The sequence below is a fragment of the Protomyctophum bolini genome, assembly GCF_963924005.1.
Source record: "Protomyctophum bolini genome assembly, chromosome: 14".
Taxonomy (NCBI): domain Eukaryota; kingdom Metazoa; phylum Chordata; class Actinopteri; order Myctophiformes; family Myctophidae; genus Protomyctophum; species Protomyctophum bolini.
Window position 1 is genome coordinate 35,611,936 of NC_137875.1, and position 22,569 is coordinate 35,634,504.

Below are 22,569 nucleotides of genomic sequence, written 5' to 3' on the forward strand. Positions count from 1 at the left end.
TTTGATGGCAGCCCTAATAAAAATTGCCTAGGATCTTTACAGATCGTAGACTTCATAATTTAACTCAATTATTTAGTCACACAAGACCAGAATCTGGCCATCTTGGGACATTCCCAGAAACGGTGTATATCAAAATGTCAGATGTTCTGTGTTGTCTATGAAGTATCCTATACTGCATCTCTTTTAAACCTGCTACTTAGAAAAGTAGACTAGAGAATATTTAATGCATTCAGACTTCAGGAGTGTGTTGGCTTTCTGATCACATAACCCTTTCAAATGGGAGTGTGCGTGTGTGTGTGGGCACGCACGTTGTGTGAGACAGAGTGCATGCGGCTGCTCTCAGGGTCTCATTGTTTCTGAAGTATAAACATTCAGAGTAGTTGAACCTCTGTAACCAGCCACTCCTGAATTTCCTGAACACACAGATACAGTGAGCGCGCACGCGCATGCTCTCACACACTCACACACACACACACACACACACACACACACACACACACAGAGAGCAAGGTCAGCAGCACTATATTTAGTACCACAGCGTGGTCCTCTTATCTCTCCCGTGCAGTGTGCGTGTATATAAAGCCCAGTAACGTGTGCAATAGCATCATTCACTCTCGCTCGCTCACTGGACTTAGTTAACGTCGCTCTCTCTCACACAGCGTGTTTCTGACTCCAACATCTTAAAGGTGAGAACGCTTCTTATATATATATATATATATATATATATATATATATATATATATATATATATATATACACACACACACACACACACACACACACACACACACACACACACACAATAATAACCTAAGTGGCTCTTGCATCTCAGTGGGATTCAGCAGGTAAAAAAGAACAAAACAAAAAGTGTCCATTTGGTTACATCGTGTACACTCTCATAGTTACAATTGGATGAGTTAAGGATTTGAATGGATAAGAGGATTTTATATATATTTATATATGATGATATTAAATCACAATAATTTACAACAAAGTCTAATTTGGTTCAGTATGCAATTATGATATTCATCACAATAATTTACAATAAAAAGTCTAATTTGGTTCAGTATGCAATTATGATATTCATCACAATAATTTACAACAAAAAGTCTAATTTGGTTCAGTATGCAATTATCAGGAAATCCAGTACTGTACTCAAATCCTTGTATTCTCATATGCAGTATAACCTAGCCTGGCCTGGAAAAGGTTAAGATTATTATAACTGACTTAATTAAAAAATAAAGTGAAGACTTGTGCGAGATGTGAAAGTTATACATCACCTGGAGCTACACAATCTCTATAGCCTTAACAAGTTGTAAAATGTTACTGCTGATGAATTACATTTGAGGCTTAACACAACTGTTTTTTTTAAATAATTTTAATGGTATAAGATAACTGTTTAAAGTTAATTTAGAGACAGACCTTTACTTATCCCTGTGGGGAAGGAAATCCACATGTTATAGCAGCATGGTGACAACAACAACAACCCAACTCAACAGTCCTTCTCATTGCAGAATGAAGCGCAGACAGTTGCTCCTGCCCCTGGTTCTCCTACCCACCATCAAAGAGACCCTGGAGGACTCCGTTTCACATGGGGTCCCTGCCCTGCCCTCCTCCTCCTCCTCCTCCTCCTCCTCCTCCTCACAGTCTCTGCAGAGCACCCAGACCCTTGAGGACTACATGAGCAGCATCCAGGCACTCGCCCGGCCCACAGGGGCCGCAAGCTATGGCCCCGTCCGGCTGCAAAGGACCCAGAGGCCGCGGCTTTTTTCCAAGGCCCAAATGAAGCACTCTGCCTCGGCATCGATGCCTCGCGGATCCCCCCGCACACTAAGGACTCCCAGGCTCGCCTCATCCTCCACTCAGGAGGAGTTCTCACTGACGGGGGGCAGAGCAAGAGACCCCGTGGACTGGCTGTTTGGACAGTCACAGAGTAGGACTTGAAGGACAAGGTGCATGATGGGATATGCAGGCGAAGCTCTGGCAATCGAATCGTTTGGTTCTGTAACCCAAACCTTTTCCATTGATATTATTTGGTCCATCTGAAAATGATTGTGATGCTTAACACATTTTCCTGGGGACTCCTTGGAACCCCCAATTTAATGTGAGGTTCCATGAGTTACAAACCTGTTGTGTTGATCATTTAGCTGGGGACCAACTCAAGGAGCCAAGACTCCATGTTGAGAACCAGTATACACTGTACAGACGATACCGAATCGTGCGATTCTATCCTGCGACAGAACGACGACAGAACGATGTAGCAAGTCTCTTGGAGAGCTTACGATATATTTATTTCTAACACCTCAGGTTGACTCAGGTCATCATGTTTACATTCTCAAACTCTATTCTATGTTGACTTTTCTACAATTTATAATAAAACCTACAAATGAAAATGTGTTTCTTTTGCTTTTTTGTATTTTCTCTTTGACAAATGCATTTTTGGTAACCTATACTACAAATTACAACTTTCAGCTGAAGACAAAGCACTTCTGTGCCCTCTGCTGGTAGCAAGCGGTACAACAGCACAATAGCTAAATAAAACTAACATTCTCTTAAACACTAGAGGGAGTTGCATGCATGGATATTTATAGATAGAGCATAGGTCTTGTTAGACCTACCACAGGCAGTGCTCAGCTTACACACAGGCCACAGCAACATAGGATTAGAATGGAATGCAATTGACATGCATAATTAATTATTAGCAATAAATATATAAAAATACTCATGTATTGTCAATCAGGTTGTCAATAGCACACCATTCTCAAGTGTAATAATGAACTGCATTTATAGTAGGATATAACACCTTTCTCAATTTAATCGCATTCACCCATTCACACCGGCAGTCGGCAGAAACCGTGAAAGGCACCAAACTGGAGGGCCTGGGGATAAATCCTTTAACCAGGAACCTCCAACAAGGATGCAGCCGCAGGCTATTGAGCTTTACTTGTACATTCATGAATTAATGTACAAGTAGATTACTGTATGGAAACAAAACAAAAACACAACCTCGTGTTAAATGTTTTATCCGTTGTGTGTGAAGACAAACAACACCAGGCATCATCACAAGAGCATAACACTTACTGTACATGTTTGTGGCCTGTCTAACTACCCAGGCCTCTTCCACTTTCACTCAGAAGAACCTGTTTGACAGACTGGCTACTAAAATAAACAGAAGCAGACAGTCTGACAGATTACACTAACAAACATGTCTGAACATCAGTTTTACCCACTCAGCTTCAACCGCATACATCTCATTTAGCCCATGATTCTTTGATGTAGAAGATTAACCACTTATAAACGGTTAATCAAGGTTTAAGTTGTTAATTAACAACTTGAACCGTTGCATCCTTGTTCTAGGCATTTCCTAGTTGTAGGTGAATATTCTGCAAAACAACATGTAGCGTGGCTATGTTCAGCAACGAGATTTCGCACAGGGGAAAAGCATGCAGGGGCACTAGCATTTACAGTAATACTTTGGCTATTCGAAAATAGACAATCTACAAGCTCACAATGTGTCGTGAATGTGACACGTTGTGAGCTTGCAGAAATGTTATGGTTAAAAAGATTTGATACATTTTGGGGGGGGGGGGGGGTGGGGAATGTAAGATGAGATTTCTTTATTTTGAAAATGTCCATCTATAATGAACATGCCCAAAATAGAGGTATGGCAGGTTGAAAGTGGTGTATTATGATAACATTCCAGCAGTGTCCCAGCTGAGTAATACTGTATACGGTCCCTCTCTCACGACCACAGGGTCTGGTGAGTCAACTCCCAGCAATCTACGCCATCATTATCTGGTTTATGAGGTTAGATGGAAGGAAGGACTATTCAAATACAGTGGCGGCCGGTGACATTTGTCCTAGGGAGGGCGCTATAACAAAATCAAGAAAACATGCACTAGGTATCATAGATTAAATATCTACTGAGGGAGCCTGTCTAAGGTTTATTAAATACATCAAAATGTAACAAAAGGTTCATATAGGGTTAAAGAAACAAACCTGAGACAGAAGGACCAGTGCCATAAAAAAGTTCAATGGCTCAAAGCCACATGACCTTGCTACAGTGGCTTTAACATTAACAAAAAAATAAACAAAACGTCCTTATAAAAGAACCCTCAAAGCCATGACTCTGCAACCTTATGGCCTAATTTTTACTTTTTGTACATACATTTGTGATGATTACATCAGTCTGGACCCAGCTCTTTAATTCTTATTTTTTCTTGCAGTGTCCTTCTCTCAAATGGTGTTTTCTGCAGTGATTTCACACATTTTTCCTCTTATTTTTCCATTATGCAAGTGAATTAAACTATTATTATATTGACTTTACCTGGCTCCATTCATCTGTCTCATCCCTCGTTTTTCTAGCGTATGTTGTTGTGGCTGTAAACCCTATGTCAAACTGTGCTGTAATGTGTATGCTGCCCCCAAGTGTTTTGTGGTGTGAATAACGTCATGGATCGCACATATTTCGCGACCCAGTGGCTTCCTATAGTTTGTATTGAAGAGATGTGTACCGCAATGCATTACTCTTCAGTGCTGAGAATAGAGAGCTCCAGATGAACGCGCACCAACACGTGACACACACTAACCAATCAGAAACGTCATACAACGTAAATAACATTTGACATTTCATGGAGGCATAATACTAACGTGGCAGCATATTACAACTTTTAAACACTGCCTTTGGTTAGTGGCTACTTATATTATATCATATTAACGTTTCTCGATTGCTAATTTTAAATAAATTACAGGCTGTAGATTTAGTTTCTCAGTCATTCTTATTCACGTTTTATTCAGGGGGTGGGCATGGTGGTGCGGCGCACCAGCGCCCCCTATGGACGCACCGCCACTGTTCAAATAACGTCCGTATGCCAAGCCGTTAAGACATACAAATGATTTACAAAACCACCAAGTTCACCCGGAACAGCGTTAAACTGTATGCGTCTGTGGTTCCGTCGACACCCAAAATCAAACAATAATGTTGCCAATCCCGCTCTACTCAAACAGTGTGGCCATATACTGTACAGTATGTGCAGATATAATTGAAACTAATTTATAATCAGAGTAAAATCATATTTTAATTGTACACATAACCACTAGAGTGACTAGACCAATGGCTTCCAACCCTTTATCCACTTAAGCCCTATATGTCTCGTACTACACGGTGTGAGCTTGTAGATCTGCTATTTTCATATTTTTTTTGTTACTTTTTGAAAAACGTAGACAATTTATTTTGAGCATTTTTGGATAGGACCATGACAAAAAAAAAGAGTCCTGTTGCACACCTACCGAGATGGACAGTGCATCAAGAGTAATGGAAGAAATGTATTGATACAACGTTTCGGTCACTCAGACCTTCATCGGGCATAAACGTTAAATAAATGTGACAATATGACCATTGCACGTTATGATTTTGAGCAACATGTCCCCCATGTCCCCCTACCACCCCCCCTCCTCCCTCTTCTGATCGTTGACCCGGACCTGAGGTTAGGAAACACTGATCTGTTACAGACATTGTAGATTCTGCCACATAAGGTCAATGTTCTGGGTCGGCTTTGGTTTCGCTTTCTGGGTTGTGTGCGTGTGTGTGTGTGTGTGTGTCCAAGTCTTGTCCTGCTCGCAAAAATGTGTCCATTTCGTGGAAAAATCCCAGGGTCAGTGAGCTAATATAGTAGTCATATGGAAGAGGAGACACAGTGTGGCGCGTACACACACACACACCCCCCCCCCCCCCCCAGCCCTGTTTAGATTCCTAAGGGGGAACTCCCAACCATAAAAGCCAGAGAATAACGGGTGAAACAAATAACCTCACTCCTGCATACAGTTGTCCAACATCATCATGTATACCACAACAGCTACATATGGTACTACTTTGCCAGACACATAGTGTATATGTCTGGATTCTACATGTCCAAATGTTCCCCATGCTCACTCAACTGGAATGAGACGGGGATTTTTTTTGTTGTCTTCGTCCCTAACCTGCACTTGTCCCGACTCCCGTTCGTGAACAAGCAGAAGGCTTCATGCCTGTGAAGATGAATAATGACGATACCTGTGCTTAATAGCAAGTCAAAACAAGTCTGTTTACATGCATTACATTTCATACAACGGGTGCAGACTCATTGTGATTCCAAATAAAATAAATTGGCAAAGATAAGAAATTACCAAATATTATAGGAACATGCTGTCTATAAAACATAGTAAGAAAATAAAAAAAGGAGGATTACAATAACAACTTTGTTTGGCATGTGTGGCTTAACTGTTCTGGTTTAACTGGTTTCTGTGTCATCTGTAGTTTATCGAGTAAGATCACATATGTGGATAATTGCCAAGCTCCTGTGTCTCGTGAACCAAGTCAGACTCATAATAGGCGAACATTCTACAGAAATAGAACTACATTCGGTGAAAATAGACAGTGTTCAAGCTCCGTTGTGAGCTTGTACTGTATGCAGATCAGATATTTGATGTACAAATAGTGGTAAATTATTAACGAAACGGTTTGTAAAGCTACCGTGTTCTCCATAGACTGTAGCTTTCTCCAGACAGGTGATAACCACATTGTCTTACCTCCCGCGTCCTCAGCTGGAAGTTCTTCCCTTCATGGTAACAGTTGTAGGTTCTCAGCAGTGACAAAATGTCAGACCTGAATGTGAAAACATTACCACCAAGGATCGATTACACAGATGCCAAGTTGCCAACACCCTCTTGCCTTTCTTTCTTTAGTTGAAAATATGATATTTTTGACCAGCGACTTAAGTGAAAGTACCAACACCACAATGCAGGACTACCGGCACTCTTGTTACGTATAAGTAACAAGAGTACTCAAAAAACAAACCTACTTCATTTATGTACAACAAATAGCAGAAATCGGCCTATAATGACACGCCCAAAGTAGGGTGAAAGTGTTTAATGTGTTCATCACTTTACATTGTGAAGATGAAGATGGTAAAGGTGGGGCTGATATTAATTATTAACCCATTTAGGCCTGACCTCGAAATTAAAAACAATCTTCTAAATCCTCCAGTTTTCTGAAATAAATATTTTCACAATTTTTCAAAAATAGCACAGTACTTGTGACTTTAAACCCCTGCACCTTCCCACCACCTTTAAAAGGAACTACAATATGCATTTTAAACCAGTTTTTAATATTAAATTAAATATCATATAATAATGGATTGAGCCTAAATCACCTCTCGGATATAAACAGTCCATGTTATTTCTGTCTGGCTTCTAAAGCACTTTTAGCTGCCGTACTACAATGTCCCGATGTGGTGGGGGCGCTGTGTATGCAAATTATTTCTTCGCCACACAGTATTTGAGGGGATAATAGACACTGTACTGTAGGGGAGCCCAAAAAAAAACACAACAAAAATGGAAAAGTTGAAATTCATGTTGTAGGATCTTTAAATTAATGTATTTACACTCATGTTAAAAGTAATTCACCCATAAACATAACACATTTTCTATCAATTACACACCCCATGAAGCCATGAATTTATGGAGATTGTTTAGTTTGTCGTATTCCCTGAGCCAAATCTTTGCTGACCGGCTCATCTTTCAGTAGGAGACCCAGTAGAAGACTCTTTGCTGGTCATATTGGTTTAGGATTGCAACAAAAACTCTCCATGAATCAAGGCTTCATGGGATTGTGTAATGTGAGCAAACCTGATAAAAGTATATATAATTACACTTAAAGGACGACTTCACCCATTTTTAACCTATCTTCACATAATTTGTCCTGAGTAATGCTCATGATAAAATGGTACCCATTTTTTTCTATTCGGCCTGTGTCTCATAGGAGGGCTGCATGTGGACACTTCAGACACCCACCTACCAGTGACCTCATCGTTAGGGCAGTTATTTCTTTCAAACAAGATTTCTCTTTTTTTCCCCTTCTTAATGCGAGAACAATGGCTTCCATTATAGCATGCCAACTTTCCAGGAATAGACAGCGGGCAGTTTCTATTCCCTACTGATGATGTCACTGGTAGGCGGGTTTCTGAGACAGACCGAGTAGACACAAATGGTAACATGAGCATTAGTGAGTTTCAACCTATGAAGATAGGTTGAAAATGGGTTAAGTCAAGTGGCCCTTTAAGGGATATTTCATTTAAAATAAATCCAACGTGGTTAAAATGGATTTAGAAGTTACAAACATGTTTGAAAGTGAAATATCCCTTTAAGTGCTATAATCAAAGAATATACACAAGTGCTTACTTTGCGATGCGTTTTTCTTCAGTAAGCTTCACGTAGGTCTGACTATCACCCATTCTGTCCACAACATAGCTGCAGAATAAGAGAGGAAAAAAGCATAAGCATTAAATGTAATCATTTCAGCTAACAATTCAATATAATTAGCTTGGGTTTCAATGGCTTTTTCACAGTTGGTACATTTTTTCTTTTTTTTTTAAATACCGTTTTTATTAGGCATTTTTTGCATATGACAAAATCTGAATATCATCGACAATGATAATGAGTGTTTCAGATATAAAATGAAAAAAATGACAGGTAATGTAAATGTTCCACATACAATACATAATAAAAAGGATATATAAATGTGATAAACATGAAAAAACTAAAAACAGTTAAACAATGACAAGTGTGAACAGACAAACAAAACGGACAACAGGACAGACTCTTGCTCTCAAACTTTTCCAACATGTTTTTTAAATGAGAAAAAATTAAATAAAGAAAAAACACTCAGTTCTTTTTTTCCCTTTTCTTTCCAATTTTCTATTATGCTATCTATTGTGTAGGAGGGGTTAGCGTGCACCCATTGAAATAGTCAATGAAGGGTTGCCATGTCTGGTAAAATCTATCTTCACTCCCTCTCAATTCAAACTTTATCTTTTCCAATTGCAAGTAGTGCCAGTAGAGTCACATATTTTACCATGTTATATTGGAAAGTAGACAGTTTGACCCTGGGCCCCGACTCCCATAACTGCTGTCAAAAGGTCAAAAGGTCTTCCAACAATGCACAGTTGGTAATGTTTTTAATAAAAAAGGTTGTTAAATCCATGGTGGCTCCTCGCTGAGGTTTGAAGGAAATCACATGTACTTATTGATTCAGAGCCAGGTGGACTAACAAAGGCTGCATGTCAGGGCAAAGCTCGGCATGCACTACGAGCACAAAGATTAAAGGAAGGATACCGTAGACCGTAGTCAATAACTGATTGTTTATGATGTTCTCAGTCACAGCAATAAAAGATGACACTCACTCTTCATTAAAATATATATATTTAGATTCTTCGACAATTACATGCAGTACATACATTCTGCACAGTCAGTGAAAAGGAAACCGCCTTGAAAACAGACATGGGAAAAAACGTATTAACCACTACAGTATGTCCTTCAATATGACAAATCTGAAGGAATGTCTGTCACTGACCGTCAGGGCCTCTGCAGCCGGATACCGATACTTAAGGTTTTTTTTACTGCGAGAGAGAGTGAGGGGTTTTCCGCATGGTTTGGAATATCCAGAGTGGCTGTGTGGGTGTGTGGGCGGGGTATGTGTATACAGTGTGTCTATATAACTACTCACACACGTGGCTTAGAGCTCTGTCAGTGTGTAAATATGAAGCTTCAACTTCGCTCAGTCTGCCAGCTCATTGCTCTGAGCCTCTGCTGCGTCTGCATCACGGGTAAGAAATCTATCCATTTACCTACCGTATCCGTCTACTTCTATTGATCCATCTATCTGCCAATCCATCATGTTTGTGGAAATATGACTACTTTACTTGTGTTACTTTTTGTATAAAGTTTAGTTTCAAAAACAGACAGATGAATAGCGATCAGAGAAGGAAACAAAGGAAGTCAGATAACAGGGTGCAATGTCAAATACACATAAGATGCATGCAGAAAATAAAAAGGCTGCATATCACACTCTTGTGCAAATAGAAACAATTATACAACAGCAGATATCCTGTGCAAGTGAGACATAAATTCTGAATTGTTGCACTTTATTGATTTAACCTTTTTGTCATCTTTTGATTTGACCTCTAACCTTAAGTTGTTATATAATGTCTAGTTCCAGAGACAAGCGGCACGTTTGTCCCAGGATTAAGATGCAGGTGTCCACAGACCCAGAACTCAGTCAGAGGACAACTAGCAGATCTCAGAGTAACTCCCAGCAACCCCAACTGTGACAGACACACCGTCATGTGAGTACCCCATCCTGGCACGCACACACGAACACACAAAATTCCTGCTACCGTTAAGTAGGATTCTGATTTAATGGGTGTGTTGTATTTCAGAGTCGTTCTGAAGAAGAACAATGCTGAAGTGTGTCTGAATCCACAGTCACGAGTTGGAAGGTTACTCATACGCTGCTGGAACAGGTGAGAGACATGATGTCACTTATGTCCACTTGTGATTAACTAAATTTGAGTTTAACTACATGTTCTGTCCTTGAAAACAAAAGTTTGTAATATTTGCAATTTTAACTTGTCTTGCATTAGGATTCAGTTCAATTTTCAAAGGAGCTTTATTGGAATGAGAAAACATGTTTACATTGCCAAAGCAAGTGTCAAAATATAATGAAAACAGTTGAAAATGGGGAAAGTGTATAGCGTTGGAACTTGGAGAGGTTAGAGCATTGTGTAACAGCATTGTGTCAAATTTGATTTACAAGTCACAGCTGTGTCAGACCACTTTGTGACCCAGTTCTCGGTCCTAACCCACCAGAAAAAAAACATTGTATTAATTTAAGTGCAGTAATGCAACAAAATGCCAGTGTAATAGCCTAATTTAGCTTGGAAGAGTGTGCAAGTACAACCACACGGACACACAAGGACAAGAGTCTATTTGGTTCCATTTATGAGTTAAATTAAGGATAACTGTATGATAATGTATAATTGATTTTATAGAAAATCTTCATGCTTTTGTACAAATACATCACAGTAGGCCTAAAAAAACATGCAGAACAGAGGTTAACAGAGGAACAGAGGTTATAAGAGTCTGACCAACGCAGAGAACCTAAATGCGTTTCAGTAAGTAAGTAAGTCAAGCACTAAGGGTAAACATTCATATGTTTGTTTCCTTTCTTTCAGGGCCACTGAGTTGGGTCGCAACATAAAGCTTTGCCTGAGGCGGAGTAGGAAAAGCCGTCCGCAGCATCCGAGGTCACGACACAGGAATGGGGGCCACAAAAGGAGGGCAATGTCCCCGAACTCCTCTTAGGCAATCAACCAGAACAATACAACACTACTGTATGGAGAGGAAGTGTCCCGTCCAGAATCTGACCCAATGATGACTCCTGTCTGATAAGACAGACTTCCAGGGACAGTTGGATAAGGAACGTTGCGTTAACATTTTCCCTTTCCTGCTCTGCTGGTGGCAGTAGCTTTCCATTTTTGTATGTCTGAGATACAGTAAAACAAAGCTGGTTCTTTGTTTTATTATGTGCCATCGAGTAGCATTTTTTGCATTTACACACCGTTACGTATGAAGTCATAACTATAACATTTTTGGAGATGCAGTAAATGCATTTTTATTAAAAATATCAATGTTTTTTTATATTGCACTTTTGTAAATAAATGTATCAAATACAGCTCAACATTTTGTGGTCATTTATCTAGTAAATGGTCACTTCTTCCACTTAGGTTTGAGAAAGAGAAAGCAAAGGAAATGAGAGGTTACACTCAGCAGAGCCTGAGATTTAATTAATTAACAGGACATGAGTCATCAGGCGGCTACAATGTAAACACTGTCCCGAAAGTGAAGACCAACGTGTTTCAGCCAAGTTGAAAATGAAAGGCTTTTGGGGCTCAAGAGTCAACAGTACGGTCATGGACCCATATCCTACAATCTTAACATTCAGAACTTAAAAAAACTTTTCAAAAGAATTTCAGAAGTTAAAATAATTACTGCTGTTAAAGCTACGCAGGGGTCATCGCCAAATTCGCCATGTTGGGTTATATGGTGGACATTTTTGTCACAGACACACAAACTTAATATTACCAGAAACACAAAGAGAAAGCCCGGAATGACCATAACTGTAACTCTGAGAGTGTACAAATGGAACCAAATGGACCCTTACGGGTCATTGCAAATAAAACATTTGAGCACTACTAGTAGCCTACTAGTGCACTCCTAATGTGTCATAGCGTTGTAGTAAATACATGTCATAAATATTGTGGGGGAAAAAACCTGGAAACTGATTCAGTAATTGGGTTTTATGATTAGAATAAGATTATAAATAATTAATATTTGCCACAGACAAGGACAAGTCTTTGCCACAGACATTTTGTCTGTGTACGGATGTAGCTTTCCTCTTCTACCCTGGATTTGAACCAATCCGGCAAGTGCAGATTTTTTCTAGGTGAGACATGACCTTTGACACAATCTAAATGTCTCAAAAAAAAGAGCAGGGAAAAAAAAAAAACCCACCTCAATTGTATACTTATATGGTATTAACATAACTACCATACAGACAGAGGCGTATGTACAATAAGGCGAGGGCAGGCGTCCGCCTGTCCAAATCCATTGCTGGCCAAAATCCATACAATGAGAAAAAAAAAGACAAAAACAAGACATGAGAACTATTAGTGGACAGCTGATTGGCCGTTGCGGTAGAGCACAACCCTCAAAAATGCCAGCCTTTCAGCCTTTGTATACTACTCGTCTGGCAGGTATATCTCTTTGAAAACCTTTATCTACAAGCTCACAATGCGTTGTGATGCGACACGTGAACTTGGGCAGTTGATCGGCTATCGATGTATTTATTTGATACTATTTGCCATCTCTGGGACCACAATATACACTGTCAAATGCTCAGTGTTAATCCAAGTGTCCATGTGGACCCCTGGCGGTCCCCGAATCAGACATTGAGAACCAGTGAAGAAGAGGCATCAGACTTCAATAATAATCACAGGTCGATTTCTCAATAACGGAAAAAAGATATCAAAAACCTGCTTTGAGGAAAGAAAGCCTATCAACGTTAAGAGTGAGATAGGACCCGCTTGCAACACGGGCTGGTACACTGCACAAAGGCAGTAATCTCATCATCGCGGTTCACTTCATATTACACCTGTGATGCATTGCAGCCAGCCTGTAATATGAACACGTGACACGAACCCTCTGAAAACAGAGAAGCCCAGGTGAGCAATGAGAAACAGAGGGATGGTTTCCTTTCATAAAACCCCTGAGTTTTCCTGTAAACCATGTGAGAAGAACAGATGCACTGGATATGGTCATACAGGAACCCCTGGTTGACTGACTGATAGACAGACAGACAGACACAGTATTTCTTCCAGTGATGCTTGTAGGAACGTGTCTTCGTTAGAGGTTAGAAATGCGATATGGCTGCTGAATAATGCTAAAGTGAAAGGGAGCAACTCAACAAGATCCTTCTTGTCACAGTTCAGGGCAGGCAGGGGGATTGTGAGGACATTATTAGAAGTCAGCTCTATTAGTTCAACTGTAAAAATCTCAGCACTTACAATCCAGGAAAGTTACATAGTAATAGTAAAGGAGAATTCCATACTAGAAGGCTTTCTTATCTTTATTTGTAGTTGTTACGGCCCCACCAAAGATGTCCAGGTGTTATTTTGTGCAAAAGTGCATTAATGGCTATTTCCCCTATAAATATAAGCCCTCAATGGGGGTTTGGTTTTTGTGCTAATTTGCTTTTTCCATCGAAATAAGTAGTAAAGTGTGCCGCTTGGGATACTATTTACATTATGAAGAGAGGATATTAAAAATGATTTTTGAGCGATGGAAATAAGCAAATTAGCACAACACCCCAATGCCCCATTCAATTCAATTCATTGGGGGCTTATGGTAGGGGAAATAGCCAATAATGCGCTTTTACACAAAATAACACCCGGACCTCTTTGGTGGGGACGTAACAACTACAAATAAAGGTAAGAAAGCCTTCTAGCATGGAATTCTCATTTAAGGCACAATGATAAACATGATTCTGATTGATTGATTGATTCTGAAATCACCATAGTCAAGCAAGAAGGTTGATGACAGGACATTTTCTGGCTGCTATATTTATATAGACAAAACTCCCCCTGTCAGGTGTAAAGGAGCAACTTGGACACTCAGGCATGAAGGAAGCATGAGTTCAAGTCCGTTGCTGAAACTAGGTTGGCTGAGGGTGTGTAGAGCCCAGGATCACATTGGATAATTGACACAGGGGTGAAAAAAGGGTTACAAAATCGTGGGATAAAAATTATAAAAGAGAAAAAACACCTTCATGTGATGATCATAATATAACAGGCTTTGTCAAAATGATTATACATAATGACACTGCCACCTTGTGGCTAAACCAATAAATAACTGCCATTTGTGATAAGCCATCTCTGCCAGGCTGAGATTATGTTTTAACTCCCGTCCGTCTGTCCGGTTATGTTGGCTTTTATAAACTTTGTTTTAACTTCCTCTCTACATTTATGTTCTTGGATCCCTTTAAAAAAAAATATATATATATATATATATATATATATATATATATATATATATATATATATATATATATATAATCTCACAAACCACTGAACAGATCAGGGTCAAACGTTGCACTCTCCCAGCAGGCCAAGGAAGTCAGACACTCCACAATAAAGATATCACTGGATTCCTTGGATCATAATGCCACTACCCATCTAGGCCATGGCCACTTCAGCCCAACTGTTCCTAGCATTTAGCATTTTCTTCAAAGCATACGTTTTGCTAAAAGTTACACAGATAACCATCACATAATTGCAACTCCCCACTGAATTTTGCACAGTGTCAATGTGTAACTCCAGCTCAGTCTGTCAGCTCCTCTTGCCACAGTGTATTTAAATGGGAATCGATCTATATATAATGGAAATATCACCGTTATTAAATGTAGGTTGGTTGCAATACACAATACAACTTACATGAAGTGTTTTACTGTAATGCCCACTTTTCCTGCACTGTATTGAATTGACGCCCAATCTCGACACGTAAATCAAGGTCCATAGAAAAGATTAAAAATGTTTATCCCGGGATTAAAGTGTAGGTGTCCAGACCCAGAATTCAGTCCGAGGACAACTAAAACTCTTCAGAGTACTTCCCAGCAACCCCAACTGTGATATATATCAGTGGTTCTCAAACTTTTTCATGTCAAGGACCCCAAATTGGCTCAGTTCGGGGCTTTCCCCGGGTCAGCAGGGGGAGAGTAGCGGCCAGGATTATTGGCATCGGGTGAAGAATGTTACAAAATCGTGGAATAAAAAACCAAATCAGGGGGTTATTTTCAAAACGCCTCAGGTCTAAAACCAAAACAAGATGGCGGCGCAGTGGTAAAGTCCATGCCCACCACCATGGAGCTTGTGGCTTCAAATGCACTGTATGGCGCATCCGGCTTTGTCTATGTCAACACTACAGGTCCGTGTTCGGAGGAGGGAAGCCGGGCGTGGAGGAGGTTATTGCAAACACGTACTCCAATTAATTTGCATTTGTTTAGTAATATTGCCCAGCCACTAAATTATTACCATGTAATGCGTTGAAACTGATAATTGACTTGATACATAATTTAGAAATCAATCATCAACGTCTGGATCAAACTAACCGTGCATGGAGGCACCTTTTCGTCTCCAATGCACCACTCCAAAGCCTGTGCAAGTTCAGATTGCTCAACACACTGAGTTGAACCATGCAGAACAAACAGGCTGACATACAGTCAGACCAGACAGAGGTTTCCTTATGGTATTTATGTGTAAGATAATGACACTGCCGCCTTGTGGCTGAACCAATAAGCATACTGAAAATCCTGAACTGCCATGCACCAGTATTTCTGATTGGTCACAGTTATCTATGGTCCAATCAACTGGAACAATGCTACTACACAAACTGCAACATCCTCAGCGTTAATTTACCTCAGAGTATACAAACCAAATGAACCCATAAGGGTCCACATTTGCTAGCTCTGGTCCATAACTCTAATGCGTTGCATTTAGCATACTTACTGAAATTAACACTGGATTTTAGTGTGTATCCACGTAGATTCTGATCTCACTACTGAATGAATGAAACCATCTGTGTACTAGTAGCGATGAAGCCAGTAGCAATCTTCACCCATGCAATTACGTGATTGCATCATTATCTTTTCCTCACACCCAATTAACCGGATTAAAAGATACAGATTGGCAGCCATTGAATGCTTTGGTTACACTACATCATTTGGTCTCACAAATAGTGGAGAGAGAGAGAGAGAGAGGGGGGGGGGGGGGGGGGGGGGGGGGAGGGAAGGAGGTCCTCAAAAACCAGACTACTGAGACAATTAACTCTGACGTGAAACTGACAACCAGCTCAGTATCATCAACTGATCAGAAGATGCTCCACCTTGGCCCAGGCCGTCGGTGTGGTGGTCTGGGCACCCTAGTCTGCAATGCCAGCCTGACAGCGTGCCGGCGCCGCACGTTCGAATCCCGACGACCTTTAAATTGCTGTGTGTCACTCTCCTCATTTCCCATCAATAAAAAGGCATAAATGGCCAGAAATCAATCGTAAAAAAATAAAAATTAAGATGCTCCACCTCAACCTAAACACATCCAGTTACAGAACTAACCCCATTTCACTTCAAAGTAGGAACAGTAGGCTATACACAGTAAAATTCTCAGTATGGTGCCAGTTGAAAATGAAAACAAGCGGTGGGTCCTATTTTTCACCCCCCCCCCCCCCCCGCCAACCTCCTCCCCGGTAGAAAACAGCAGAGAACACTGATGTCACCAAAATGTGGAACGACGCGCCTCTGCACCACTGTTATAGTTTAGCGAAATACATCCCCAGGCTATTCTTTTTGAGCCGAATGCGAACGGAAATAAAAACCTGCGTACCGAGGCAAATACAACTGTAACCAAGTCTCCTTCTCTAACTATCTAACAAACAATATTTTGTGCCAAGAGTTGTGTAACAAAACAATCTATAATATACAAAAAATATTAAAATGATCTACAAGCTCACACAATGATCACAATTAAAAATATTGTTGATGCTATATTAACAAATGTTGCTGTCCCCAATAAGAAAGCTTCAGTTAATTCAATACCTGTACTGCATAAAGATAGGGCTGTTTTATATTCACTTAAAACCCCCTTTCCCATTTCTGGGATGTTCATTCCATTTGACCTCATTGTCCATTTATTCCAATAAGTTATACTTTTTTTTTTATGAGATACATTGGAGTCTATAGTCACACAGGAGGGGATGTTCATATGAAAATCTCAAGTGTCAGCAGTCTTCACCTCTTCCATCAAGGAAGCAAGTAGGTATAGGCCTGCCGCCTAATGGTACTATCCAGTGGTCAGTCTACTCCTCCTCATGCATATGCATACAAAGTAATGGACGCATAAATATTCCATAGGCTAAGAAGTTTAAGGATTCCCAGTCTGTCACCATTATGAATTATTTAACCACCAGTCCACCACACATGGCTTCACAAGTTCACACACAGACAGACCAGAAGCTCAAGAATAATACAGTAGTATAGCCAGCCTATAGTCTAGAGGTTCACCTCTCAACCTTTTCATCTACAAGCTCACAATGCTTTTGTGAGCTTGTGTAGATCTTTCTTATTATTTGGCAAATCAGTTTTTATAGTAGGATATCGTTTGTTGATTACTTTTGTTTCAGTGATAATGGTATATTATGGTATTACATTTCATATCCTTTCTTTTATTAAAAAGGTCTTGAACGTCCTTAAATTATCACTTCACTGTCATCTGGGGTCCTGGGGGACCCCTCAAAAACGACCCACAGGTTGAGATTGCATGGCCTAGAACCATAGAATGAGGGTCACTGCACAGCAAAGAAAACGTGCATTCCTTTCCTCTCATCATCTTCATCGTGCTATGTGAAGCTCCCTGGCCTGCAAAAAAGACTCTCCAATCCCATGGTCTTAATGAATCATTCCATGATTCATTTTCGGGTGCGGGCTAGTTCATTTCATACTCAATTACCTAACCTTCACAGCAGCTGTGGCCGTAAACAATGCATTACCAAGGTCCACGGCAGCTCCATATATGCCCCCCAAAAAGCGGAATTCCAATGAAAATACTTGAGAAACAAAAACAAAGCATTCATGACTAGCGCACAAGTCTGGACTTGGTAGGATCAGTATCCGTTATTAGTCCATCACTGGCCTACTAGAACAGAAGCAGCAGAGGGGGAACTAAGTTTTTAGTTTGGATCTTTTGTTTCAGTTTCCCCAAAAGATAGATAACACACATTAAATTAAACACACAAAATAATAATACCATGGCAATTGAGTGCATGTCATTGGAATGTAACCCCTATTTTTCTATGTAACCATGACAACTTCAGAGCGACGGTGATTTATGATGGTTAATTCTGTTTCACGTTTTCCCAAAGCGCACAAACCAGGTCGCGTGTCTAACAACCTGAGCCTACAGCGATCATACATATACACATTATCAAAAAAAAGAAGAAGAGTAGGGCCTACATGCACATTCTTACCATAGCCAATGAAGCTCGTCTTCTGCCTGGTCTAAAAAAAAAGCAACGAGGCGTCCTTTATTATTTCTCGTTTTTCTCCACTGCGGTTTTATGATATGATTGCACTTACGCTTTATCAGTTTGCACAGCTCTGAACAGCCGTGAAGTATCCTGGAGGCTTGCCGGGTCTGAACGACAGCAGGATAACCCAATAGAACGCCGTACTGATAAGCCGCGACCAATCACCGTCAGCTGTGGGCGGGTCAGCGTTCACCAAGGTTCCACCGAAAATAGCTAATCTACAAACTCACAGTGCCGCTCGCCGCTCACATCCCGACGTGCTGTGAGCTTGTAGATCGGCCATATATATAGCCTTTATTTATTTTATGCTTTATATAATGCTATATACGCTTCATTTATTAGGCTTAACTAAACAATAGCATTTAAATTATTAACGCAATATAGTAGTATTAGCCCAAACATTACTCTCGTAAAGGTTATTTTAGGTACAGTAGTATAATGATTACAAAACTAACATTTTAATTGTTTCGTTTTTATGGATTTTTTCCATAATGCAATCTTTAAGCCAATTAATTATTGATGAGCCTATGTTGTTTTCCACTGCAGTAGCCTATTGTAGCAGTTATGATGTGCAGTAGGGAGGGACTGGAGGAAGTCACCGTGTGACCACTAAGATTTATACTCTCTCATCCTGTTTTTGAGTCTGGATAAATGCCGTCTAGGAAACTACTGTTCGGGTGGTATAACTCTTAGGAAGTCCCTCCATCTCTCTCTCTCTCTCTCTCTCTCTCTCTCTCTCTCCTCCCTCCCTCTCTCTCTCTTCACTCCCTCCCTCTCTCTCTCTCTTCCCTCCCTCCCTCCCTCTCTCTCTTCCCTCCCTCCCTCCCTCTCTCTCTTCCCTCCCTCCCTCCCTCTCTCTCCTCCCTCTCTCTCTCTCCTCCCTCCCTCCATCTCTCTTCCCTCCCTCCCTCTATCCCCTCCCTCCCTCTCTCTCTATCCTCGCTCTCTCTCTCTCTTCCCTCCCTCCCTCGCTCTCTCTCCCTCCCTCTCTCTCTCTCTCCTCTCTCTCCTCCCTCCCTCCCTCTCTCCAACAGGGCAGAGATGACTTAACACAACAGAGGAAGTAATCTGTTCCAGCTCCCGAATAACTTCCCCTCTAGGAAGCAGTTCATTATAGAGGATATAGATTGTGACAAAGTCATGTCCAAAAAAAGAAAGACGTTTTTAATGACATTTTTGGAACCAGCTTGGAAAAACTGAGATCATCATTTTGCCTTTGTCTATGTCTCATCCTCTCCTCTCTGGCCTACTTGACTTCTTAACACAGCTTCAGTAGTGCAGTGCTGTTGCCTCACAGCTATAGAAGGTCCTGGGTTCGATTCCCGCTGGGGACACTGTGGACACTGGGGTCGTGTTCTCTCCTCCGCGTTATCAGTGCCCATACCTGTCCTGAGGTGGGGTTGGCGAAAGGGCCTTTCTGTGTGGTGTTTGCATGTTCTCCCCGTGTCTCCTAGGGTAGGTACTGTAGGTACCCTCACAAAAAACATAGTAATCCTGGTCTCCAAACTGCCTCCCGCTGGACATCCGGGGCGCCTGATGGAGGGATGCATGCAGCAAACAGCCCCTTAAGCCAGATTTTTACTTTGTCGGACACCGGTGTTGCACGCCTAAAATAGTTGATCTACATGCTCACACGCTTCTCATTGCGCCTTGTGGTGATCTTATAAATCGGCTATTAGCAGAATCTGAACAAAGAAGACCCTGTGTTGTACATGAAGTGCCTACCCCCTCCAGACTGGCCTCACATGTCACAGCGTGTGTGTGTGTGTGTGTGTGTGTGTGTGTGTGTGTCACAAAAATAATGTAGTGTGTGTGTATTGATGTGCAGAGGAACACCTTAATATAATGTACACATTATTTTTGTGCATGCCGGATGAGTAGTTGGGGGTGTCTCTGTCCTTGTATGTTTGTGTGCGTGTGTGTGCGCGGCGTGCATGTGCGCACGTTTGCGTGCGTGTGTGCTGTCTGGCACCTGAGCTCAGTGAGGCGATGTCTGATGAATGGCTGCTTCCTCTGCACCTATTGATTCACCGCTTAGCTTTGATGTTGGGGAGAGATTGTCTCTTAAGGCTACACATACAGTATTATATCTACACACACACACACAACACTGCAGTCCAATGCACAGGGGAATGGGAGATGATCCATGTGTGTGTGTGTGTGTGGGTGTGTGTGTGTGTGTGTGTGTGTGTGTGTGTGTGTGTGAGAGAGAGAAAACAGAAAAGAAAACGGCATTGATTTATGAGCAGAAGAACAATAGAGGAATATCTGTAGCCCATGGTGAATTGCATCTTATAACAATTTAAAAAGACCCAAATAATGCTTTCAAAAAGCATTTTTAAAGCATTAATGCTTTAAAAAGTAAAAAGCCTGATCACTCAGATTATCAACTAACAAAAAAAGCTATTTTATTTATTTATTGTATCTAATTCCCTTTCTTTCTCGAGTATAGTTCTCAAAGGATGTCATATACCACACATCACCCCTGCTCTGGCTCACTTGCACCGGTTACCATTGAAATACAGAATTGATTTAACATTGTTTTACTGTTTGTTTTCAGAGCCCTAAATGTATTAACTGTAGCCTGGCATGACCAGACTAAACATAAATGATTTTGCTCTGGCAGATTTGTCCGGTTTCCGGGCTAGTTCCACAATACTTCACAGATCTGCACTTCACTTTCTGCCCCAGGTCACTTTGACATACAAGGGATAGCAGAAAATATGGACGCCAGGTTGAAAGTGGTCAAAACCAAAGGTGACCGGCCAAGCCATTCCCTGTCGTTGGATTTTGTCATCAAAAATGTTTTTTTTTTTTAATATATAAAGTAATGTATAAAGTACATGATTTGAACATGCACAGCAGACCTAAATAAAAAAATCAAATTCTATGCCCAAAATTGTTGGATGTGGGTTTTGTAGCAATTCCTATAGCAATATGAAATATGAGACCTTAATTGTCGAATGTTCTAATCACTTTACATAAAAAATATAAGTTTACATCGAGGTGCCCACTCTTCCTGTTACTGTTTTAACCACATAAACCCTAGCATCTCTATTTGAGGGAAACATTTGGCAAAAACGGCAGATCTGCAAGCTCACATTATTGTGAGCTTGTAGATTGCACGAATCAAAAGGATTGCACGAAACAAAAGGAGCAGACCCTGTGTAGAGACCCCGGTAAAGTGGTTAAAACCAAAGGTGACTGGGAATTCTCTGTTTCAAGTGTCATTGTAAGAGTTGCCGAGTGGTCAAGGCTCCAAGAATAGACAAAGTCCAAAAATGTAGATCTTTTGTTGTATTTATTTACCAGCCCATATGACGGATTGTCACAGCCCGGGTCTGAAGCAAAACAAAATACGGCAAAAATAACACTGGCCACAATACACTTTCAAAAACCAAAAGTAAGAAATAAACACTTGATAACTAACAAAGACAAAAACAACAAACCAAGAACTAAAGACACTGAAAACAGGCTATGCCTTCCCTGAAGACCCTGGCAGCTCTCCCTTGGTGTTGTCTCGTTGCTGTCTCAAGCCAACTGAGCAATCTCTCCTCAACATTTCCAGCCTCCCTTATATACCAGGTGACACCCACCGACAATGATTAGTAATTGGACCATCTACTCAAACAAGGTAAAACACAACCCATGAGATAGACTAACTATACAATTTATTACTCTGAATGTATTACTCTGAATGTATTTTAAGGCATCAAATAAATCACAAAACAATGCCCTGTGACAGTCATATATATATGTTATGTTTGCGTGTACAGCCACACTACAGCTGGAGCCACCTAACAAGAGTGCTGTTTCTGCTCATCACCATGACGAACCCAGCGCTTTGTCTCTGTCCCTGAGTGCGGTCACCATGGTCACCGGCGCTCACAGCTCATCTCATCACGTGGCAAAAGCCCAACTCTGAGCCATATAGGGGGAGAGATGGCAAACACACGCGAGGTGTATGCTGCTGCGTGATTTGAGAAAGGCATCTGAATGAATTTCTTAGTCACGTGATGTGTCTAGGGTCTCCTTAAAGCACATATGTTGTCTGATTGTACAAAA

At 40.8% G+C, this 22,569-nt stretch overlaps 3 protein-coding genes across 3 annotated transcripts in view; 2 read left to right on the top strand and 1 right to left on the bottom strand.

The window, feature by feature from the left end:
• rassf4a (Ras association domain family member 4a) overlaps window positions 1–18,569 on the bottom strand; it is a 28,461-nt gene extending 9,892 nt beyond the window's left edge. The window contains exons 1-3 of the mRNA XM_080781840.1: window positions 18,445–18,569; window positions 8,218–8,286; window positions 6,568–6,643 (exon numbers count right to left, since the gene is read on the bottom strand). Coding sequence (XP_080637966.1) covers window positions 6,568–6,643; window positions 8,218–8,270 — 129 coding nt within the window. The 5' untranslated portion in view covers window positions 8,271–8,286; window positions 18,445–18,569. The remainder of the gene's footprint in view (window positions 1–6,567; window positions 6,644–8,217; window positions 8,287–18,444) is intronic.
• On the top strand, window positions 616–2,397 carry LOC308328126 (uncharacterized protein). Its single transcript, XM_080781841.1, has 2 exons — window positions 616–686; window positions 1,515–2,397. The coding sequence occupies exon 2, from the start codon at window positions 1,516–1,518 to the stop codon at window positions 1,942–1,944; it is 429 nt and encodes a 142-aa protein (XP_080637967.1). The 5' UTR covers window positions 616–686; window position 1,515; the 3' UTR covers window positions 1,945–2,397.
• LOC308327829 (C-X-C motif chemokine 11-like) lies at window positions 9,571–11,548 on the top strand. The gene is made up of 4 exons (XM_080781387.1): window positions 9,571–9,641; window positions 10,028–10,160; window positions 10,254–10,337; window positions 11,049–11,548. The coding sequence occupies exons 1-4, from the start codon at window positions 9,575–9,577 to the stop codon at window positions 11,176–11,178; spliced, it is 414 nt and encodes a 137-aa protein (XP_080637513.1). The 5' UTR covers window positions 9,571–9,574; the 3' UTR covers window positions 11,179–11,548.
• Window positions 18,570–22,569: the final 4,000 nt, after the last annotated feature.